Below are 26,289 nucleotides of genomic sequence, written 5' to 3' on the forward strand. Positions count from 1 at the left end.
ATGCAATAAATACAAAGCGATATACCAATCCCAATAACCCATCACCTTAAATACCCACAAGTGAAGTCTCCAGGACACTGAGCCGCAATTGTGGCCCGCGTGCAGTGTCGAGAGGCGATGACGTCATCAGCGTGTATCACGCCCTGACGCACATTCTCAAAGGGACGTAAGGAAGACCTGTCAGATGCCAACCAATAGGAAAACTGCCGGTCTCCTGTCAAAACATACGAAATAGTCATTACCCAAAAAGAGGCACAATAATTCTACTATAGTAAATAAAATGCCGACTAATAATAAACGCCAAATAGGGGAATACACTGCACAGAGACTAATTAAAAGCAAATAAAACCAAACTAAAAGAATGTTAAAATAAGCGTTAATTGGACAGATATGCACCTATGTTCAAAAGCGTATATAAAACGGTGTCATAAATTTTTTTATTCAATAACAGCTATATATAAATTTGAACATAGATGAAACATCTTAAATATGAAGTGGCAACATCACTATACAGCATCATTAATAGATGTCATCAAAAATCACTAAATGTTTATTAGACATTCGTATATCAAGGAGTATGGAAGAAACTCAGACGTCTGAGGACTTAATCAGTTAGATATGTAGTCAGTCCCATATTAGCGGTAGACAGTGGTGATGGTTACAAGGTGTTTAAATGTTTATATATGTCTGTAAATACATATATACACATATAAATACATCATTACATCTGTATACACACACACACATATATATATATATATATATATATATATATACTGTGTATATATATATATATATATATATATATACATACATATATATATATATATATACTGTATATATATATATACATATATTCATCTTTAGAGATGTATATGTATGTATCTCAATGTTAACGCCCTTTGCCTGTCTTTTTTTTTTTCTAACACCTGAGATCTCATATCTTTTAGCACTTATAACTTTTGTGTGCAATATTTTTTTGAATAATGTTTATTAGATGTGTTATTATGAGTGTAACTGTACTTTGGAATGTATTTTTTATGTGTTTTGTGCAACTTTTTATTTTTGTGAAACAGTTAACCACAGCTCTGAAGTCACGATAATTAATCTAGCGTAAATTGTGATTGCGCTCAAGCGATCCAATTGCGTTTACTTTCAACTTGTAATACGAGCGCAATTTAACCTGCGTGCGAAAACCGGATATCACTTGTGCGCAATCTTTTGCACTCCACTCATAATCTGGACCATTATGAGATTTAACTTGAAAAATAATAGGAATTTATGTTGCAGGTTTATTTTGTATTCCTACAAACACTTCTATAACTTCTATAAAATAAGACTTTCATGATTCAGATAGGGCATGTAATTTTAAACAACTTACCAATTTTGCTTTTTTCTCTTTGTATTATTAGTTGAAAGCTAAACCTAGGAGGTTCATATGCTAATTTCTTACAGCTAGATTACGAGTTTTGCGTTATGAGGGGTGCGGTGCTAATTTACACGTTATTGTCACCGCTCACTTACCTACAGCGCCGGTATTACAGGTTCTCAGAAACCTGGCGTTAACAGGCAAGAAGTGAGCGTAGAGCAAACTTGTGCTCGATACCGCACTCCAATACAGGCGCTGCTTAAATCAGCGGTGAGCTGGTTGTACGTGCTCGTGCACGAATTCCACATAGACATCAATGGGGAGAGCTGGCTAAAAAAAAGCCTAACACCTGCAAAAAACCAGCGTAAAGCTCCGTAACGCAGCCCCATTGATTCCTATGGGGAAACAAAATTTATGTTTACACCTAATACCCTAACATGAACCCCGAGTCTAAACACCCCTAATCTTACACTTATTAACCCCTAATCTGCTGCCCCCGACATCGCCGACACCTACATTATACTTATTAACCCCTAATCTGCCACTCCAGACATCGCCGCCACTATATTAAACATATTAATTCCTAAACCGCAGCACACACACATCTCAAACACGATTTAAATATTAACCCCTAATCTGCCGCACCCTACATCGCCGCCACCTACCTTTATTTATTAACCCCTAATCTGCCGCCCCCAACGTCGCCGCCACTATACTAAAGTTATTAACCCCTAAACCTAAGTCTAACCCTAACTCTAACACCCCCTAACTTAAATATAATTAAAAGAAATCTAAATAAAACCTACTATTGATAACTAAATAATTCCTATTTAAAACTAAATACTTACCTATAAAATAAACTCTAAGCTAGCTACAATTTAACTAATAGTTACATTGTAGCTAGCTTAGGGTTTATTTTTATTTTACAGGCAAGTTTGTATTTAGTTTAACTAGGTAGAATAGTTATTAAATAGTTATTAACTATTTACTAACTACCTAGCTAAAATAAATACAAACTTACTTGTAAAATAAAACCTTACCTGAGTTACACTAACACCTAACCTTACACTACAATTAAATAAATTACCTAAAACGCTAAATTACAAAAAAAACACTACATTACACAAAATAAAAAACAAATTACAAGATATTTAAACAAATTACACCTAATAGCCCTATCAAAATAAAAAAGCCCCCCAAAATAAAAAAACCCTAGCCTAAACTAAACTACCAATAGCCCTTAAAAGGGCCTTTTGCGGGGCATTGCCCCAAAGAAATCAGCTCTTTTACCTGTAAAAAAAATACAAACAACCCCCCCACCAGTAAAACCCACCACCCACACAACCAACCCCCCAAATAAAAACCTATTTAAAAAACTTAAGCTCCCCATTGCCCTGAAAAGGGCATTTGGATGGGCATTGCCCTTAAAAGGGCATTTGGCTCTATTGCTGCCCAAACCCTAACCTAAAAATAAAACTCAGCCAATAAAACCTAACACTAACCCCCTGAAGATCCACTTACAGTTTTGAAGAGCCGACATCCATCCTCAACGAAGCTGGGAGAAGTACTCAACAAAGCTGCAAGAAGTCCTCAACAAAGCCTGGGAGAAGTCTTCATCCAAGCCGGGAGAAATGGTCCTCCAGACAGGTAGAAGTCTTCATCCAGATGGCATCTTCTATCTTTATCCATCCGGTGTGGAGCGGGTCCATCTTCAAGACATCCGGCACGGAGCATCCTCTTCTTCCAACGACTCCCGAGGAATGAAGGTTCCTTTAAGTGACGTCATCCAAGATGGCGTCCCTTAGATTCCGATTGGCTGATAGAAATCAGAAACAGAATTAAGGTTGAAAAAATCCTATTGGCTGATGCAATCAGCCAATAGGATTGAACTTCAATCTTTTTTTTTTTTTTTATATTTTATTTCTTTATTGAATTTTTCCTTTAAAGAGGTACATCAGATGATACATAGTGAGAATACATTTAATATCATAATCCAAAGACTACAGATAATGCAAAATTCTTCCTAGGACCTCTATTGGCTGATGCAATCAGCCAATAGGATTGAGCTTGCATTTTATTGTCTGTTCCAGTTTGCAAAGGATTAGATACAAGGTAATCAAAGAGGTAAAAAGTATATTAATAATAACTATGTTGGTTATGCAAAACTAGGGAATAGGTAAAAAGGGATTAACTATCTTTTAAAACAATCAAAATTCTGGTTTAGACTTTACCTTAAATCAGGGGCGTATTAAGGCCTAGACCAACAAGGCCCGTGCGTAGTGAGGCAGATTTGGGGGGGGGGGCGGCACTTTTAGTCCATTGCCCCGGCCACTGCACTAGTGTACTGTACTGTGTACTTCAAAAATATAAAAATGTACTTGGTCCGGCTTGCGCCGATGTCACGTGACGTCCACCAATAGCGGCCCTCCTGCATTCTGCACACGTGATCTCCAAGGATAGAGGCAGCAATTGGGTTTGGCTGAAGAGGCAAAGCCGGCATTAGTAAAGAAGTCTAGTTCTGGCTTGCACCTAATGAAGTGGAAGCTGGGAGAAGTGTGGTGCCTCCCTTTGATCTTGGGCACTGGATCCTGGGGTGCAGATGTTTATGGAAGGACCGGTGTCGCTGTCGCTGATACATGAGATGAGCGTGAGTACTTGCATAGCCTGGGCAGCTGAGCGGTTTCGGAGCGCTTACCTTGACTTGTTGTGTAAAACCGGCATTAGTAGCAGTACTAGCAGACTTAGTTTATTATTAGGGAACAATCATCCTTCATACATGTCAGACGCCAGGCAACAGTCAGTGGTATTGCTGCTTATATTAAAATTATTTTGTTCAATGATGACACACCTGAGCTCTCAAGCCCAATCTGCTTTTCCACCAAATTTTCCACTACTGCACTACATCATCTAAAATTGCCTTTACAGCTTTAAAGGACCAGTAAATACAGTAGATTTGCAAAAACAAAAGCCCTGGCTGGTAAACATTTAATTTGGAAATGCAGAAAAAAAAGTCACATTACTCATTGACCAAAAGATTTTATGGCCTAAATCCTGGGCGGGGGGGGGGCTGCAGGATTTTGAGTGCCTAGGGCAGCACAAAACCTAAATATGCCACTGCCTTTAATAAAATAGTTATTAAATTTAGACTGCAAATGGGAAAATACACTTTAATACAATGGCTACAATTAATAACATTTCACTTCCTGCTTAAATTCCGTATTATAAAATGTGTTCCTAAGTGACTTGAATCCACGCGGTGCTTGTTCTCCTATCCAAATTTAAATATTTAAAGAAAAACTTTATTAACTTTAGTTAGTGCTAAAATTTGGTACATCTAGAATTATGTTATGGGGTTTTATAAAACTTTATACATGTTGACACCCTCGCTGCTCTAGTGGGCAGCAGTACAATTCTAAATAATGCATATCAGTACTTTGTAGCAATCAAGTGGTTAAAGACTTATATAGTGAGACCCTACACATTGCTTTTAAAGCTAAGAACCACACCTCGGTGAGCATTAGTCTACAACTTGAGCTCTCCTTGAAAGGAAATATTTGATAACATATAGGGCTCCATGTACGAAGCAGCGAAAGCTGCTCCGGAGCCTTTGCAGGGCAGGTTTGCATATGCGAGCCTGCTTCCCGCAGTGTAAGAAGCAGCGGTCATTAGACCGCTGCTTCCTACAGCCTACGCCACCTCTTATGTGGTGAAACAGAATCACAGAGAGCATGCTCGCTCTCGGTGATTGACAGCCCCTTCAGTCGCGTGATTGGTCGCGCGATTGAAGGGGCGGGCATTACACACTCCTATGAGTGTGTAATGGTACATACGGGCAAGCGGATCAATAGATCCGCTGCCCGTGTGTAGCGGAGGCGGGCGGACAGCTTCGCGAGTTAAGAAGCTGTCCGCCCGCCTCTTAGTACATGGCGCCCATAGACTTACATTTTTATGCTTATTGGAAACCTTAGATACAACTGCTCCACAGGACTACATGTACATGGAAAGTCATATTAACATAGTTTGTTTATTATGTTAGAAAAAGTAAGTAGATAGGGGAAGATATATAGAGATGGAATGACAGAGAATACATTAAGGGGGAGATTTCAGTCCTACTGGTTTTGATAAGCAATAAAAATCTTTCGTACTTGGCAAAAAATTGTCTAAACAATCTAAATTCAACCAAAGCCCATGGATATCTACCCCCTTTTGTCAGTAATATTTCTAATAACATCTGCATTTTCTTCAGTCTATATTACAGTTAAAACATCATGTCAATGCCATAGGGACTCCTGCATTTCTAACACCAATATTACAAAATCCCATAAGCTAACTAGCACCTAAACCAGAAGAATCCCCCCTTGACTTATCTACTCCCTAACCGCAACTCACTGACAGCATGTACCTATTCTCTAAGGCTAAACTTCCTCCATAGCTACCACTTTGCTTTTCCCTGGATGAAAATCCATGTGTTTCAAATAAATTTACATCAAGCTCCCAACACAGTATCCCTCATTGCACCTAACAGCCACCATAATGTAACTCCCAAGCATACACCCCTAGCAAATAAGAGAAACCCCCCTATGTCACTAGGGAACCCCACACATAAACTGCTCCCTTTCATGACCCCCCCTACCAAACTTATTGTCCCCTATCCTGATTAACTCTTAATAAATCACCCTCCCTTGCCTAAATATTATTCTAAACCGCCATTATCATCTACTTGGCTATCCAGGTTCTCCATCAAAAACTCTATCCCTCCTAAGGCTGCTTTTGTGCCCCCAATGCAATTACTCCTATATAAGGGACACCTCACCCAAAAGCCTAACAAACATGAAGTCTTCCACTATGCGAGGTAACCGCACACTTTAAACATTGCCTAAGAATAAGACCTCTGGTACCCAAATACCAGGGTAGATTCCTAGTCCTACCTTGCTACAATTAAAAAAAAAAACATTATTCTTTTTCTATTGTGATGGATATCCTCAGTCATCATCTTCAACCTCTCTTTGCTATAATCCTTTAATTACCTCATGGGAAACTATGTTTAGATTTGTAAAGTTCCTTATGTTAATTAATAAACCAAATCAGGATTAAAGAGGCAGACTGAATGTCTGAATTACTTTTTATGCTTTGTTTGGAAATATGAACATCTGTAAAACTGATTATCTGTTTGTCCTTCATGTTTAAATAGTACAGGGCTTCCAGAGTTTAGTTGGCTAATTGTTTCTCTCCGTAATTATAATGAGTCACAAACTCAAGATAAAGGGATCAATTTATGAAAGGACTGGCTGACCTCGCTCTGAGCGAACAGCATATGCTCTCCATATTTAACATTGTAAAAGCATTGCTCACTGGGTGCCAATAGACCATTAGCAGGGGCTGTCAATCGACCCGATGGGAATGGATCGGAATGATTTCAATCCAACACATTTTAGGTGGTGGACAGGTTAAAGCAGCAGTGTTCTTAAGAACGCTGCTACTTAACTATGGTTTCAGGTGATCCTGTAAGGCCTGGTCCCTGAAGCTGCTTTCGCAGCTTGATAAATGGGATCTATTGACTTATTCCACTATAGCTCTGAGCTATGTAGTGTGAAGCTTAGGTGGATCATCCAAGTTGTCTTCCTTGCATAATTATACAAAGTTATGTCAGTTAAATGTTTTTATTTTTTGCATTTTCACAAGTATATTTTTGTAGGAACATCCTTGAGATTGTTCTTCCTAAGACTTAATTTCTGTTCACCACCCATGATGTTATATAGGTTACTTAGGTACTGACCCTACAAATACCTTAAATATGTCACTTATATAGGGTGAGAGAAATCAGATTTGTGCTTAATCGTAAATATATTTCCTTATATTCTTAACAGTGGCATATGGTGTCCCACTATGTTTTTATTTATTTATTTATTTATTTATTGTGTCAATCTTTAATGTGGTTTATTTTCTTCACTTTTTGTCTTGGGAACTGTTTTCTTTTTAAAAAAAAAATCTTTCTGAATAGTTAACTTGGCAGTAAATTAATTGGTGCAAACATGAAGGGAATACATACATTATGGGAAATTAGGTGCTTTTATGGTAAAGTTCCTATAAACTCTCTGGTTTCTGAATATATTACTTATACAGATATGAAATAATTTAATGGTGAGTATAGAGGTCCCCTCCACCAAGGATACAATAAAAATAAAAAATAAATCATGAAAATTATGCAAAGTGTAAGATAACATACTAGTTAAAAAAAGTTAACCCAGTTCTATGGAACGTAAATAATCTAGGTGATGACTCTGTAAAGAAGTGCTTCCATAAATTACTCCTGAACCTACTACCCACCAGCCTGAGATAATGACCTCTTTTATTACTCCTTTTGTATATTAAGGTTTTATTCAATCCCTTAATATACTTGAAGGTTTCTATAACATCACCTATCTCCCACTGCTCTTATTAGTGATACATATAAAGGTCAAGGGATTGATTGTTCTTCTTTCCAAAAAAATCTTTAGATATTTCTAAACCAAACAGTGTGAGCTATAAGTGTTTTGCATCAATATTGTCTGAAACTTCTATTTAAAAAAATTAATTCGACAACTAACAATGTAAATGGAATGTAGAGAAGTACTCATTAGGAGATATTTAATAAACCAGCAGGGTTTTAAACATCTATAAGCTATTTACTGACTGCATAATTTTATTATCAGCAAGAGATTTGTCACTGCTGCAACCAGGGAATAAAACACTTTTACTGGATGATCAATATATATCAAGGAATGAAGTGGATGTCCAGTCGTGCAGGAATGACATCTTTGTGTTTAATGTGAAGAGTGTAATTCAATGAATCTTAAACCTGTAGGAGGTTATCACAGGCAGATGAATGTTTGCATTATATAAATGACTTGGTCTGAGGAACATTTTATTGAAGATTTGCCAAGGAGTAATACAAATAGCTTTAAAATCAGTCAAAGAAATCAGTACCAGGGATACATAAAATGGAGGATAAAAGATTTTTACAGGTCATAAAACTAGAAGTGACCTCTTTGAAATACAGTAAATTAAAAAAGTGAGATTTGTGCTAATCCACAAGAGCTCTAAGACTGTTTGAAATATCGGTTTATATCCAAACAAGTGCTAGGATTACTGAGCTATTTCAGTACACCTACTGCAAGCCCATTTCCCTTTTTATAGGGTGCATTAGCGTAAATACATCAGTAAATATTTTTTGCATTACATAAATGTTAAGTAAAAGCTATTAAATTTTAAATTAAAAACATCAGATTATGCATACTGCATACTTAGGTATTTGTTACTCACTGGCTTACTAGGGTAACTCTCACAGTTGTGGCTGAATTTACATAGTTGCTGATAATAGGAGGTTGTAAAACGTTAATTCAGAAAGAATCTCAGTCTCAGTCAAGGCAGCGGTTACTGGCAGTGAATCATCCTGCAGCAGACTGTGAGAGTACAATAAGGGCAGCAGTCTGTGAGAGTACAATAAGGGCAGTCTTTACAAAGACTTTAGTCGCTGGAGACTCAATCAGTATAGATGAAAGGGAAAGATATCCTAAAAAACTTTACCCCAGATTCCACAAACTCAACCTGAGTTTAATGTGGAATCAGTATACAGGGAGTGCAGAATTATTAGGCAAGTTGTATTTTTGAGGATTAATTTTATTATTGAACAACAACCATGTTCTCAATGAGCCCAAAAAACTAATTAATATCAAAGCTGAATAGTTTTGGAAGTAGTTTTTAGTTTGTTTTTAGTTATAGCTATTTTAGGGGGATATCTGTGCGTGCAGGTGACTATTACTGTGCATAATTATTAGGCAACTTAACTAAAAACAAATATATACCCATTTCAATTATTTCTTTTTACCAGTGAAACCAATATAACATCTCAACATTCACAAATATACATTTCTGACATTCAAAAACAAAACAAAAACAAATCAGTGACCAATATAGCCACCTTTCTTTGCAAGGACACTCAAAAGCCTGCCATCCATGGATTCTGTCAGTGTTTTGATCTGTTCACCATCAACATTGCGTGCAGCAGCAACCACAGCCTCCCAGACACTGTTCAGAGAGGTGTACTGTTTTCCCTCCTTGTAAATCTCACATTTGATGATGGAAAACAGGTTCTCAATGGGGTTCAGATCAGGTGAACAAGGAGGCCATATCATTAGATTTTCTTCTTTTATACCCTTTCTTGCCAGCCACGCTGTGGAGTACTTGGACGCGTGTGATGGAGCATTGTCCTGCATGAAAATCATGTTTTTCTTGAAGGATGCAGACTTCTTCCTGTACCACTGCTTGAAGAAGGTGTCTTCCAGAAACTGGCAGTAGGAATGGGAGTTGAGCTTGACTCCATCCTCAACCCGAAAATGCCCCACAAGCTCATCTTTGATGATACCAGCCCAAACCAGTACTCCACCTCCACCTTGCTGGCGTCTGAGTCGGACTGGAGCTCTCTGCCCTTTACCAATCCAGCCACAGGCCCATCCATCTGGCCCATCAAGACTCACTCTCATTTCATCAGTCCATAAAACCTTAGAAAAATCAGTCTTGAGATATTTCTTGGCCCAGTCTTGACGTTTCAGCTTGTGTGTCTTGTTCAGTGGTGGTCGTCTTTCAGCCTTTCTTACCTTGGCCATGTCTCTGAGTATTGCACACCTTGTGCTTTTGGGCACTCCAGTGATGTTGCAGCTCTGAAATATGGCCAAACTGGTGGCAAGTGGCATCTTGGAAGCTGCACGCTTGACTTTTCTCAGTTCATGGGCAGTTATTTTGTGCCTTGGTTTTTCCACACGCTTCTTGCGACCCTGTTGACTATTTTGAATGAAACGCTTGATTGTTCGATGATCACGCTTCAGAAGCTTTGCAATTTTAAGAGTGCTGCATCCCTCTGCAAGATATCTCACTATTTTTTTACTTTTCTGAGCCTGTCAAGTCCTTCTTTTGACCCATTTTGCCAAAGGAAAGGAAGTTGCCTAATAATTATGCACACCTGATATAGGGTGTTGATGTCATTAGACCACACCCCTTCTCATTACAGAGATGCACATCACCTAATCTGCTTAATTGGTAGTAGGCTTTCGAGCCTATACAGCTTGGAGTAAGACAACATGCATAAAGAGGATGATGTGGTCAAAATACTCATTTGCCTAATAATTCTGCACTCCCTGTATATCCTTTAATGAAACCACAAACATATTTATACAAAACCCATCTCATAATCTCATTTCATATGCATACCAAAGACTTTAATAACAATTAAACAAATACAACCTCCAACATAGCTCTCTCTGACAGAGAGGAATTTCCAATTTGTTCTTTTAAAGAGAGATAAGGAGACATTAGCATGTGCCAGAAAAGTCTGTTAGTAGGGTCATCAATCCAGCAATAATCATCTCCCTTAACAGTTGACTGCACTCTTCTACACTCCAGGGGTCTTTACTGCAGATATCAACCATCCACCATCCTTTATCATACCCTAGGTATACAGGACATTCCACAAAGTATAATAATATAAGTCCACCATGTAATAATATCTATGGGTTAAGATAACCATCGCAACAACGTTTACATTTTATCAGCTTGAGCAAAACTCAGCACTTAATTGTAAAACTGTCAATTTTGACATGCTTGCGAGTCTTCCAAGATGTTTTAGAATAATTCTTGTGCAATAAACTCTGAAATAGTCATAGATGCTTTTTTCCATCATGTATAGATGAATATATGGGCTAGATGCATTAAACCAATATTCATCACTATTGTATAGTTCAGCGGTATTGGGCAAGACAGTTATGTACATATGTATATGTATTTAATACGTGATATCTTGTATAGCTAATGAGATCTGTAGGAAATGCAAGAAAACAGAAATCATAACTGCAACCTCTAGCAATGGCATTAACAGGTACGCTCGCAGCTATTCCGGCCCAGCGTACCTGGTTTTCAATCCGCCACCCTGGAGGCCGCGGATGCCATAGGAATCAATGGGAGTCTGAAAGCAGTGAAAGCTTATGGTTGATGTTGCCAGATATCCCATTGATTTCTATGGTAGAAAACAAGTAACGTTTACACCTAACATAAGCCCCGAGTCTAAACACCCCTAATCTGCTGCCCCGACATTGCCGCCACCTACATAAAGTTATTAACCCCATTCCGCCGCTCCCCAACACCGCCGCAACTTTAATAAAGTTATTAACCCCTATTCCGCCGCTCCCGGACCCAGCCGCCACTAAATAAACGTATTAACCCCTAAAGCTCTGGCCCCCCACATCACTACCATTAACTAAACCTATTAACCCCTAAACCGCCAGCCCCCCACATCGCCATAAACTAAATTAAGCTATTAACCCCTAAACCTAACAACCCGCTAACTTTACATTAAAATTACAACATCCCTATCTTAAAATAAATTTAAACTTACCTGTAGAATTAAAAGAAAGTAATTCTAAACTATTAATGAACCTACCATAACCATTATAATAAAATTACATTAAACTAGCAATTTAATGAACTATATTACATATTAAAAAATCCTAACCCTACTCAAATTATTTAAATCTACTATTAAAAATGACTAAATTACAAAAAAAAAATGCTGTTACAAAAAATAAAAAATACTAAATTACGAGAAAAAAACCCCCACAGTATCAACTATAAAAACGACCTACACCTAATCTAATAGCCCTATCAAAATAAAATAGCCCCCCCAAAATAAAAAACACTAGCGTACAATAAACTACCAATGGCCCTTAAATGGGCCTTTTGCAGGGCATTGCTCCAAATAAATCAGCTCTTTCACCTGTAAAAAAAAATACAAACACCCCCCAACAATAAAACCAACCAACCAACCAACCACCCCAAATAAAAAGACTATCTAAAATAACCTAAGCTCCCCATTGCCCTGAAAAGGGCATTTTTATGGGCATTGCTCTTAAACGGGTATTCAGCTCTTTTACCTGCCCAGACCCTACTCTAAAAATAAAACCCACCCAAAAAAACCTTAAATATACCTAACACTAACCCCCGACGATCCACTTACAGTTTTTGAAGTTTCGCTTAAAGGATCCAGCCAGCTGGCAAGAAGTCTTCATCCGGGCGGCCTCTTCCATCTTTGATGGCCTGATGCAACACCGTGATTGAAGGATGCCGAATTCGTCATTTTGGACCCGCGAAGACGGCTTGCGACGGGCGAAGGAAGTGCTGGAGCGGCTGCCAGGATGAAAAGGTAAGTTTTTGAAGAAAATTAGTGAAATGTCAATTTTGATGAATTAAAGTACCCTCGTTTTTAATTCATCAAAAATGACCTTCACTTTAACCCTTTGAGGGCTAAGCACTTTCCCACCTGGGTGCTGGATTTAAGTTTTTTTTATTTTTTGAAATATATATATTTTTTTACTTTTTTTTTTTCTTTTCGGATCCCGAGGACCTAAACCATTTGAAAGGTTGGGCGATTAACTTTCCAACGGTGGGTCTTGGGGGTCTGTAGCTGCTTAGATGTCTGAGATACAGGCTTCTAAGTAGTATGCCCCCTTTCCCTATACTTGTTATTGTAATTTTAAATAAAGTTTTGCAGTGACGTCATCACGTCATTGCGCGTAATGTCACCACACAAAACATGAAACCACGGCGATGCCTGTCACTATACAGGCCCAATCGCCGGGGTAAGAGCGGGTGGGAGCCCCCAGATCTCCTTCAAGTTGGGAGAGTGCTAGCGACGGTTCTGAGCCGTCATTAGCACCAGAGTGGGAAACTCTGTGACGGCTGAGAGCCATCGTTAGCACTCAAGTGGTTAATTTAGTTTATGGCGATGTGGGGGGCTGGCGGTTTAGAGGTTAATGGTAGTGATGTGGGAGGACAGAGGTTTAGGGGTTAATACGTTTATTTAGTGGCGGCGGGGTCCGGGAGTGGCGGGATAGGGGTTAATAACTTTATTAAAGTTGCGGCGGGGTCCGGGAGCAACGGATAGGTGTTAATAACTTTATTAAAGTTGCGGTGGGGTCCGGGAGCGGCGGAATAGGGGTTAAACATTTTAGTATAGTGGCGGCGTTTAGTGACGGTATAAATAAAGTTGGTAAAAAGCCGAATAGCAGCGAGATCAATGACTGTTCGTTAACAACAGTCCAATGCTCATCGCCCCGTACTTGGTGTGCGGCTTTTTGCCTGATTTTTTTATAAATATGGAGATCGTATTCAGGTCCGCAGCCGCGATGTTAGGCGAGCGTATTGGTGCCGGCGAATGCAGCATAGTTTAGGCTTTGATAAATATCCCCATATCCACATGTTGAAGGCTCAGTACAAAGGTTGGTGTGGGCATAAGCTAAGGATCTGGCAAGGTGCTATACTCATAGAGGCCCAGTTATCAAGCTCCGTATGGAACTTGAGGGCCTGTGTTTCTGGCGAGTCTTCAGACTCGCCAGAAACACAAGTTATGGAGCAGCGAGTACGATCGGGTTGATTGACACCTCCCTGCTGGTGGCCCATTGGCCACGAGTTTGCAGGGGGCGGCGTTGCAGCAGCAGCTCACAAGAGCTGCTGGTGCAATGCTGAATACGGAGAGCGTATTGCTCTCCACATTCAGCGATGTCTGTCGGACCAGGTCCGACAGACATATGATAATTCGGCCTCATAACCTCCAGACACATGCATTCTCCTGAGCTTACACTTTTCAGCAAAGGATACCAAGAGAAAGAAGGCAATTTGATAATACATTAAATTAGATTTTTTTTTTTTTAAATTGCATGCTCTATCTTAATCATAAAGAAAAATGTTGGGTTTAATTTCCCTTTAAGCCATCAAAATGACAAAATATGAATCAACAGGATTTTTGTTTTATATTTACTTGGTTAAAGGACCAGTCAACACATTAGATTTGCATAATCAACAAATGCAAGATAACAAGACAATGCAATAGCACTTAGTCTGAACTTCAAATAAGCAGTAGATTTTTTTATAACACATTTCGAAGTTATGTATATTTCCACTCCCCTTGTACCATGTGATAGCAATCGGCCAATCACAAATGCATATACGTATAGTCTGTGAATTCTTGCACATGCTCAGTAGGATCTGGTGACTCAAAAATTGTAAATATAAAAGACTGTGCACATTTTTTTTAATGGAAGTAAATTGGAAAGTTGTTTAAAATTACATGCTGTATCTGAATCATGAAAATTTAATTTAACCTGAGTGTCCCTTTAAACATGTGGCTATAAGGACAGCATTTATTTTTCTGGCTTATTGCAAATGCTTGTTTTTTTGTGGGGACTTTCACAAACCAGGTAGCTAACGTGCACAGCTGAAGCCGAGATATATGGCCAATGCAAATTTGACATGTCACCTAGAAGAATTAATATTGATGATGGCTGCCTGTCATTTATTTCAATTCATGATGTATGCGTGAGATGTCCAACTGTGGTCCCATGGGCCACATGCGGCCCTCTGCACTATTTTTTGGGGCCCCAGGGAAAAAGTAGAACTGAGAATGTGGGCCAGAGATTTTATGACCCCAGCTAAAGGTAGAACTAAATATATGTATCTGGGGTCCACAGGCCAAGTGTCCTGCACTCGGGGGGGCCACTTGAAGTGAGTAAGTGCTAGATATGCTAGGAACTGGAAGTGACATGCAAAACTGGGGAATTGATAATAAAGGGATTATCTAACTTTTTAAACAATAAGCATTCTGGTGTAGAATGTCCCTTTAAAGGGACATTATACACTCATTTTTTTCTTTGCACAAATGTTTTGTAGATGATCTATTTATAAAGCCCATAAAGTTTTTTTTTTTAAATAAATGTATAGTTTTGCTTATTTTTAAATAACATTGCTCTGATTTTCAGACTCCTAACCAAGCCCCAAAGTTTTATGTGAATACCGTCAGCTACCTTCTCCAGCTTGCTCCTGTTTGTGTAAAGGGTCTTTTCATATGCAAAAGAAGGGGGGCGGGGGGAGTGTCTTATTTCCTACTTGCAGTGGGCTTTCCAGTAACCTTTTCAACAGAGCTAAACTGAGAGCTTCTAAGTAAGTTTTTAAACAGTTTTGTACTGGATTTTTATATCAGTATCTGTGCATCGTATTCTTTATAGTAGTGTCTATTACATGCAGTTATATGAAAATGAGTGTATACTGTCCCTTTAAGATAGCTTTTAGTTTGAAACAGATCCCCATCAGTCAGAGGAAAAATGTGCAAATTCATGACAATGAAGCAGGTTCAGATTATAACTGGAGTGCAAATGTTAACACACTACGCATTTTGTTGTGCTCAGCATCTCACAGTCGGTAACGCTGCATTGGGTTTAACAAGTTCTTAGTTTAAAATGTTTAACCAAAGCAATTTAATTTGAATGACACATACTGTAAGTTAAAAGCATTACAATTTTGCGTTGAGGAAGAGGAACCTTTATCCTCACTTAATGGGTGAGGTTTGTTTTCATTTAACATTGCACAAGCTGTTACTTGTGCAATTCTGCCCCTGCTTAGAATATGCTACTTTAAATTTAAAAGAGTATTATTTAGATACAGCAATCAAATTTCCTTAATTCTCGTAATAACCTTTATTTGAGAAAACAAAAAGTTTACAGCTGATGTTTATGTGTCTATGATTGGCTGATGACAGTCATGTGATACAGAGAACTGTGTTATGCTTTTATTATGTATCTTATTGTACTTAATGGTTTTTAACTGCTTTCAGTTTTCTGATTATCTTTATTTGTATTCTTTGTTTTTTCAAGCAATGATTGAACTAGATGGAGATGAAATCAGAGTTTCCTCAAGAGGCCGATATGCAGAAAGAGATATTGTACAGGTACAGTAAAACATTTAATTATGAAGTTATCATATCATCCAGAGAAAAAAAAAGCAAGGAGGAGACATATTAAAATATTTTGGTGGGAAATAAGTTATACGTGTCTCTAGAGCACTGGTTTTCAAAGCTGTCCTCAGGCCTCCCGAAAAGGCTGGAATTTGCGGATATCTGAACTTCAGCACAGGTGAAATAATCAGCTGATTAGTAAACATAATTATTAACCTGCTCTTAACCAAGGTAATCCTGAAAATCTGGCTTCTTGGCCAGAACCAGGTGGGAGTTATGACTTGCCTCTGTGTGCCCCTCCAACTGTGATTCATGATTTTCACAAGTGATGTTTTCTCTTAAAAGTGTGTGTGTTGGGGGCATGTCCAAGTAGCGACTCTGAGCAGTCGCATTTTTCTAGAGCTCCGGGAGAAGAGCTTATAATCCGCCAGTTATTGCTTGATATACACAGCATCAAGAGTTCACACGACTGGATTCGTGAATATAAAAGAACACTAACACTAAATATACCAAGATTTCTGTATTAATGACCCCAGGGACTGAAAAGGACACCTGAGGCCTGTAGTGGCGGCGAACTCACAGGCGGCGCCTCCCCCCGGGATTCTCTGGGGTGTATGGCCAAAGCTGTTTGCATTACTGCTTATTGTCGACACACTAGATCGCTTGTAACTTCATACAACATTGCTGTTGAAAGCGGAACGCGGAACCCTACGCAACACAATAAAAATTAGAAAGGACACCGATCCTCACAGCTGCCATGCGAGGTAATCCCCTTCCTGACAAATGGGACGGGCTTCTCATCAGACTAGAGGGACTATTTCAACCGCTAATAGAAAAAGCGCTGTCTGAGAGTGAACTACAACTTCTTATAAACAGAATACCTATAGTTCAAACTACGCAGCAAACTATGGGCCAGAGATCCGAAATATACACGGAGCCTATGAAGGTTGCAACCCTCAGCACACAGATAAATGGAGAATCTCCACAGTGAGTTGATACCCTACTAACTATGCTCATACCAACTGAACAGAACAAGTGGGCAGACGGCGCTTACCAGAATACTCCAAATATAGAGTGTCTTTTCCCAATGCAGAGAGATGTGCTGCAGAAGCGTAACCATCATACTAAGATGGTGCCCGAAAAAATTGAAGCATTAAAACACAGTAGTAAAGGGCACAAAGAAGGTGCAAAGGAAAAATATGGTCATCGCCTGAAGATAGCACGCCTGCTTTACCTGAGCGGGCTCAAGTCGGAGCCAGCGGAACTGCCTTGGGCCTATGGGGGGGACTGAGATCTCCGATGCCTCAAGTTCCCTGCTTTTTGGCGATCCTCCAGAAATCTCCAAGATTTGGATCCCGCAAAACAATGTAGCACAATGATAATGGAACAAGATCGAGCAGGAAAACACTCCAGCCCATCTTTGACCGCATTGGGTTCAAAATCTAAAATTGGACACCTATCGTGAGTGTTTGCTGTTACCTAGCAAAAACCATATAAGACATACAGAGTGGAGAACTTTAGGACTCTAGCTAAGTACCATAATCTTGCCATATTTTAAGTAAAAAAAAAAAAAGTTTTGTTCTGTCTTAGAATGTTGTTTCTTATGCACACAGGGTTTAAGAGTTGTTCATGTGGCAATGTTTGTTAAATATTGTCTATCTTGATTTTTATATTCATAAACTTACCATAGTACCATATGCACAATAGATGGGTTGAGAAAAGCACAATCTCCATCAAGGTTCTTACAACTTACGCTCTTATCTTACCTGAAGTTCTAAACTAGCATGTATATACAGTTGTTAGGCAAAGTCCCCTCATTCTCCTTCATACTTTGTAAACAGGTGTGTGCTATGGGGGTTAGTGGGGGGGCCCCTAGGTAAACATTACTCAAGCTATACAGAAGGTGGGATATTAGAACTCACAAAAAGCCAAGCCAGGCGGTGGTGCAAACACATGAATGCTGTCTTGTTTGGCGGTCTGTGGCCGGGACTGTGAGATAGACACAACACGTACAGTATACTACACCTATGTCATTATTGCCATCTTCTGGTATATACATAATTTATTAAGATAGCAATTCATCCATAGTTAATCACCCTTTTCCTTTTAGCTTACTTTTATAAATATGGTAAACCAACCTACATTTCATAAAAATATTAAGTAAAAAAAACAAAACAAAAGTGTGTGTGTTTGTGTGTATGTATATAATTATATATATTATATATATATTTTATATATTAGCGCTGCGGAATCTGTTGGCGCTCTACAAATAACCGATAATAAATATATATATATATATATATATTTATATATATATATATACACACACATATATAGGGATTTATTAGAACTTCACCTTTTGACTATGGAACTATATGTGTCCCTCTTTATATTATTCCTGAAGACACCTAAAAAAAGCTGAGGTTGGAGCTCAGATATTTAAACTAGCAGTAATCGCATGCCTGTACACTACTGATTGTCCTGGCTGATAAGGATATTTCCTCCACATCAACAAGCAATAAAAAAAGAAAAAGGAATTTTCTCGGGACCGGAATTACCATTTTAAAAATCTCAAATCTTGTACTAAAGTGTGAAATTAATTACTGTATTTATATAGCAGGCTTTTTATTGGCTCTCTCCCTGCACCATATGCTGACAGTATTTTTTCTATGTATGTATTCTTTTTTCAGATTACTTATCATTCATTCATATGGATTTAAAAATACTGTATAAGGGCTTGATTTATCAAGTGTCGAGTGGACATGATTTGCTATAGCGAACCATTTCTGCAGGAAATCGCTAAATGCTGTCCGCATTTATCATTGCACAAGCATTGCACCAGAAGTGCTTGTGCAATTCTGCCAATGTGGCCAATCGGCCACTAGCAGGTGCTGTCAATCATCCAAATCGGATCAGGATGAATTCAATCTGCCACCTTTTAGGCGAGCATGAAACGATGGGCTCCTTAGCACTCAGAAATTAACTTACAAAACATTGTTTTTTATGTATAATAATGTAGCACTTAGTTTCCAGGGCTTAAAAAGCATATACAGATACTGAAGCCAGCAAGTATAATAGTATATGTTGTAAAATTAAAGCATGTGGATGGGTGAGCCAAAATAACTTTAGCTGCCTGGTAAACATGAGTCTGCAATTTAAATGTTTTCTCATAGTTCTAAAAAATCATAGAAAGAGTGAACCAAACTAACATCTCCCTAAACTATTAAACAAACAATATCTGCTCTATCTATTTTGCTTTAGCAAAGACAACATATATATATATACTGTTGTTCTAAAATGTTTATTGTATCCACTGCATTCAATTCAGTTTAGATTGCAACCGTTTTACCGTATTAAAAAAAATATATTTGATATATTCCAGAACATTCTATGTATAATGTTTTGCAAGCGGAATCTGTACAATAACAGTGTTGCAAAGGTTCAGTTGGATAAAGATGCATGCTAATGCAATCATGACATGCTCTAATTTGTTACAACATGAAACGTTTGCATTAGTGAACCTGCATCATTATGGGTAAAGTCCTACTCAGTTCTGGAGCGTGGCTACCTGTGTATTTTACTCTGTTGTGGGGATTAAACACATAGGCATCTACTTATCAAGCCGTCTGATTGGAACAGCTAATAGAATGCAAGCTCAATCCTATTGGCTGATTGCATCAGCCAATACGATTGAACTTAAATCCTATTGGCTGATTGCATCAGCCAATAGGATTTTTTCTACCTTAATTCCGATTGGCTGATAGATTTCTATCAGCCAATCGGAATCTAAGGGACGCCATCTTGGATGACGTCACTTAAAGGAACCTTCATTCATCGAATAGTCGTCAGAAGAAGAGGATGCTCCACGTTGGATGTCTTGAAGATGGACCCGCTCCGCGCCGGATGGATGAAGATAGACAATGCCGTCTGGATGAAGACTTCTGCCCGTCTGGAGGACCACTTCTGCCCGGCTTGAATGAAGACTTCTGCCCGTCCTCCAGGGCGGCGGATTGAAAACCAGGTACGCTGGACCGGAATAGTGGGGAGCGTACCTGGTAGGAATTTGTTAACTAGCAAAAGTAGTCAGATAGTGCCGAATTTGCATTCGGAACATCTGTAATGACGTAAGCATCGATCTGTGTCGGACTGAGACCGGCGGATCGTATGTTACGTCACAAAATTATACTTTTGCCGGTCTGTAGGGTTTGATAACTAAGGGGAATCAGGCTCACCACAAATACGCTGCGGAATTCCAGTGTATTTGCGGTTGATGGCTTGATAAGTAGATGCCATATAGTGATCTAGGCTCACCAATAAAAAAATAAAATAAATGCATGCTCTAATGGATATGAGCAACCCATTTATGCATTACAATTTCTCTTTAAACATTGACCTAGATTTGGTACCTTCTCATACGTAATGGTCATATGTTCTGATCCCAACCAGGCTGAACTCATCCTAACACAAATACACTGATATGTTGATCTGGTTCCTATTAGCTATAACTTATCAGCTGCTTTTAAGCCCATGTCTGCGTTCATAAGCACTATGGTTCTCCTTGGGCTTGGATATGCTGTGGTTATTTTTTATTATCACCCTGACATTGTGACAGAAGTTGGCACAAGGAACGGTTTGTGGTTAATGTGTAAAACAGACACAAATTCGAGAAGTTGTGGCATTTGTAGTAACTGGCATGAATAATTTGGATATAACCAGTTACACTAGCTTGTTCCTTGTAGCCAGCTTACTCATGATAAGAAACCGTTTCTCTGAGTGAAGTGACTGCATCTTTTCCTTGGATCTGCTCATGTGTTTTATTTACTATGTGCTTTTAATAGCCTATTTGTTATTTGCAAGAACAAATGCAGATCTAATTTATTTACTGACATTTCTTTTTAAATTCTATTTATCAAACAAGACTGTTTGCAAGACAGAGTAAAAACAACGCTAGGTAATCGTACCAGATTTGTCAAAGATAAATAACCAATTTCTTTCAACACAATTCCAGTTCCCTGATTAATATGAGGTTATGTGCTGCACCAGTTGTCTAGCCTGGATTATATGATAAATTACCAGTTTCAATGACACAAAGTGCTGCATGAAGCTAAAATGACTTTGAGTATAAAATTTTTTATTAAATATGATGTATTTGGTTGTGAATAATATGGCCCATATTTGCTAAGTTGTACTATGACATTAACTACGTTACAATGTTTTATAACATAATGGCCTTTATTCCATGCTCAGAATACAGGTGTTGATGGTTCTAGAAAGACTTGGGGCTAAAACCCAAGCAGAATTCAGTGGCCCCTAACACTTTTTTTTCCTCAATGGATCTTCCCTGGGTATCCATAGATACTGCTTCTCTAGTTAACTGCTTATAAAGCATGGGCAAGATATGGGTAAATGTTGTAATATATTTATGGTGATTTTTGCAGTGAATCCTCAATATGATTAATACACAATTGTTAAGTCACCTTTATTAGGATGGTGACTAGAGCGAAATTTGAACCCCATGTAACAAATATATTGAGTGGAGGAAATATAATGCTCTAAAAAGTTAAATTTTTCTCTAATGTCTTAAATTATTATTGGATAAGGTGAATGCTATCAGCTAGATGTATAGAATTGTTATATGTTTGTTGACTATGTATAATTAAAGTATTTGGAAATGTTTCAACAGACCTATTCATCCATTCTTTAATCTGCTTGCTTTTAAAGTTTGTAGACAAAATACAAACCCACTGAAGCAGGAAAAAGGACATTATTAGTGCAAAGATAATTGCAGCTGTCTTGTATTGTAGGGCTAATTAACTTATGGATCAAAAGAGATCAACATTAAAAAATAATAATGTTTGTACAGATCATCAGCTTTAAAGGAGACATAAAGATAAACAATTTTATTAGTGTTTTAGCTTGATTATAAAGCAAACCTAGATAGTGCTAGCTATAATTGTTTTCAATATCTGGTGTGTGATTTTTTATCAAATACTAAGCTGTAATTATGTATAAGTATTTACCATACTTTCTATATTGTCTTAAAACCTATGAACATATTTTAAGCAAATGTTCTCCCCTTGAGCATAATATTGTTGCATTAAGGCATACTCATGCTATATGATCTCTTGCTTCTTCGTTTGGCGTATACACTAATAGTCTTGTAAATAAGCCCATTTCTCTTGTAAGGTGTATCCAGTCCACGGATCATCTATTTCTTGTGGGATATTCTCATTCCCAACAGGAAGTTGCAAGAGGACACCCACAGCAGAGCTGTAATATAGCTCCTCCCCTAACTGTCATAGCCAGTCATTCTCTTGCAACTCTCAACAAGCTAGGATGTTGTAGGAGAGAGTGGTTAAATATAGTTAGTTTATTTTCTTCAATCAAAAGTTTGTTATTTGTAAATAGTACCGGAGTTGTGCTATTTTATCTCAGGCAGTAAATAGAAGAAGAATCTGCCTGAGGTTTCTATGATCTTAGCAGGTTGTAACTAAGATACATTGCTATTCTCACATATGTCTGAGGGGATTACACAGATGAGGTAACTTCAGCGAGAGAATGGCGTGCAGTTTATTCTGCTATCAGGTATGTGCAGTTATAATTTTTTCTAGAGATGGAAAACACTAGAAAATGCTGCTGATACCGGATTAATGTAAGTTAAGCCTGAATACAGTGATTTAATAACGACTGGTATCATGCTTACTCCCAGGGGTAATACCCTTATGATATTGCAATATAAACGTTTGCTGGCATGTTTAATCGTTTTTATATATGCATTGGTGATAAAACTTTATTGGGGCCTAGTTTTTTCCACATGGCTGGCTTACATTTTGACTAGAAACAGTTTTACTGAGGCTTTCCACTGTTATAGTATAAAAGTTACAGTTGGTGCAGTTAAAATTACAAACTGTGACATCCAGCTTCCCTCAGGAGTCCCCTGTATGCTATAGGACATCTCTAAAGGGCTCAAAGGCTTTCCAAAGTCGTTTATTGGGGAAGGTAGGACCACAGCTTGCTGTGGCAGTTAGTTGTGACTGTTAAAAAAAAAAAAAAAAAAAAAGTCTATTTCGTTTTTTTGATCCGTTTTTTGAACTAAGGGGTTAATCATCCATTTGCAAGTGGATGCAATGCTCTGCTAGCCTATTACATACACTGTAAAAATTTCATTTGATTTACTGCATTTTTTCACTGTTTTTCAAATTTGACAAAATTTGTTTCTCTTAAAGGCACAGTACCGTTTTTTATATTTGCTTGTTAACTTGATTTAAAGTATTTTCCAAGCTTGCTAGTCTCATTGCTAGTCTGTATAAACATGTCTGACATAGAAGAAACTCCTTGTTCATTATGTTTAAAAGCCATGGTGGAACCCCCTCTTAGAATGTGTACCAAATGTACTGATTTCATTTTATGCAATAAAGATCATATTCTGTTTTTAAAAAAATTATCACCAGAGGAATCTGACGAGGGGAAAGTTATGCCGACTAACTCTCCCCACGTGTCAGACCCTTTGACTCCCGCCCAAGGGACTCACGCTCAAATGGCGCCAAGTACATCTAGGGCGCCCATAGCGTTTACTTTACAAGACATGGCGGCAGTCATGGATAATACACTGTCAGCGGTATTAGCCAGACTACCTGAAATTAGAGGTTAGCGAGATAGCTCTGGGGTGAGACAAAATGCAGAGCATACTGACGCTTTAAGAACCATGTCTGATACTGCCTCACAATATGCAGAAGCTGAGGAAGGAGAGCTTCAGTCAGTGGGTGATGTTAATGACTCAGGAAACATACCTGATTCTAATATTTCTACATTTAAATTTAAGCTTGAACACCTCCGCGTGTTACTTAGGGAGGTTTTAGCTGCTCTGAATGACTGTGATACCATTGCAGTGCCAGAGAAATTTTGTAGACTGGATAAATGCTTTGCAGTGCCGGTGTGTACTGATGTTTTTCCAATACCTAAAAGGTTTACAGAAATTATTAATAAGGAATGGGATAGACCAGGTGTGCCGTTCTCTTCCCCTCCTATTTTTAGAAAAATGTTTTCCAATAGACGCCACCACACGGGACTTATGGCAGACAGTCCCTAAGGTGGAGGGAGCAGTTTCTACTCTAGCAAAGCGTACTACTATCCCTGTCGAGGACAGTTGTGCTTTTTTAGAGCCAATGGATAAAAAATTAGAAGGTTACCTTAAGAAAATATTTATTCAACAAGGTTTTATCCTACAGCCCATTGCATGCATTGCCCCTGTCACTGCTGCTGCGGCGTACTGGTTTGAGTCTCTGGAAGAGGCTTTACAGGTAGAGACTCCATTGGATGACATACTTGGCAAACTTAGAGCACTTAAGCCAGCCAATTATTTTATTTCTGATGCCATTGTTCATTTGAATAAACTAACGGCTAAGAATTCTGGTTTTGCTATACAGGCGCGCAGAGCTCTATGGCTTAAATCATGGTCAGCTGACGTGACTTTAAAATCTAAGCTACTTAACATTCCCTTCAAGGGGCAGACCCTATTCGGGCCTGGTTTGAAGGAGATTATTGCTGATATCACGGGAGGAAAAGGTTGTGCCCTTCCTCAGGACAGGTCCAAATCTAGGGCCAAACAGTCTAATTTTTGTGCCTTTCGAAACTTCAAGGCAGGTGCGGCATCAACTTCCTCTAATAATAAACAAGAGGGAACTTTTGCTCAATCCAAGACGGTCTGGAGACCAAACCAGACCTGGAAAAAAGGTAAGCAGGTCAAAAAGCCTGCTGCTGCCTCTAAGACAGCATGAAGGAACGACCCCCTATCCGGTAACGGATCTAGTAGGGGGCAGACTTTCACTCTTCGCCCAGGCGTGAGCAAGAGATGTTCAGGATCCCTGGGCGTTGGAAATTATATCCCAGGGATATCTTCTGGACTTCAAAGCTTCCCTCCCAAAAGGGAGATTTCACCTTTCACAATTATCTGCAAACCAGATAAAGAGTGAGGCATTCTTACACTGTGTACGAGACCTCCTAGTTATGGGAGTGATCCATCCAGTTCCAAAGGAGGAACAGGAACAGGGTTTTTACTCAAATCTGTTTGTGGTTCCCAAAAAAGAGGGAACCTTCAGACCGATTTTGGATCTAAAGATCTTAAACAAATTCCTCAAAGTTCCGTCGTTCAAGATGGAAACTATTCGTACCATCCTACCACTGATCCAGGAGGGTCAATATATGACTACAGTGGATCTAAAGGATGCTTATCTTCACATTCCGATACACAAAGATCATCATCGGTTTCTCAGGTTTGCCTTTCAAGACAGGCATTACCAGTTGTAGCTCTTCCCTTTGGATTAGCTACAGCCCCAATAATCTTTACAAATGTTCTAGGGTCGCTTTTGGCGGTCCTAAGGCCACGGGGCATAGCAGTAGCCCCTCATTTAGACGACATCCTGATACAGGCGTCAAACTTCTAAATTGCCAAGTCTCATACGGACGTAGTACTGGCATTTCTGAGGTCGCATGGGTGGAAAGTGAACGAGGAAAAGTGTTCTCTATCCTCACTCACAAGAGTTTCCTTTCTAGGGACTCTGATAGATTCTGTAGAAATGAAAATTTACCTTGACGGAGTCCAGGTTATCAAAGCTTCTAAATTCTTGTCGGGTTCTTCATTCCATTCCGCGCCCTTTGGTGGCTCAGTGTATGGAAGTAATCGGCTTAATGGTAGCGGCAATGGACATAGTGCCGTTTGCACGCTTACATCTCAGACCGCTGCAACTATGCAGGCTCAGTCAGTGGAGCGGGGATTACACAGATTTGGCCCCTCAACTGAATCTGGACCAAGAGACCAGGGATTCTCTTCCCTGGTGGCTATCTCGGGTCCATCTGTCCAAAGGTATGACCTTCGCAGGCCAGATTGGACTATTGTAACAACAAATGCCAGCCTTCTAGGTTGGGGTGCAGTCTGGAACTCCCTGAAGGCTCAGGGATCGTGGACTCAGGAGGAGTCTCTCCTTCCAATAAATATTCTGGAACTAAGTGCGATATTCAAGGCTCTTCAGGTTTGGCCTCAGTTAGCAACTCTGAGGTACATCAGATTTCAGTCGGTCAACATCACGACTGTAGCTTACATCAACCATCG

The 26,289-nt window shown here is 38.9% G+C and overlaps 1 protein-coding gene across 1 annotated transcript in view; it reads left to right on the forward strand.

The window, feature by feature from the left end:
- Window positions 1–26,289, forward strand: part of CPNE8 (copine 8) — a 959,176-nt gene that overhangs the window by 920,114 nt on the left and 12,773 nt on the right. Inside the window, exon 19 of the mRNA XM_053716599.1 lies at window positions 16,102–16,175. Coding sequence (XP_053572574.1) covers window positions 16,102–16,175 — 74 coding nt within the window. The remainder of the gene's footprint in view (window positions 1–16,101; window positions 16,176–26,289) is intronic.

Source organism: Bombina bombina, chromosome 6 (assembly GCF_027579735.1).
Source record: "Bombina bombina isolate aBomBom1 chromosome 6, aBomBom1.pri, whole genome shotgun sequence".
Classification (NCBI taxonomy): Eukaryota; Metazoa; Chordata; class Amphibia; order Anura; family Bombinatoridae; genus Bombina; species Bombina bombina.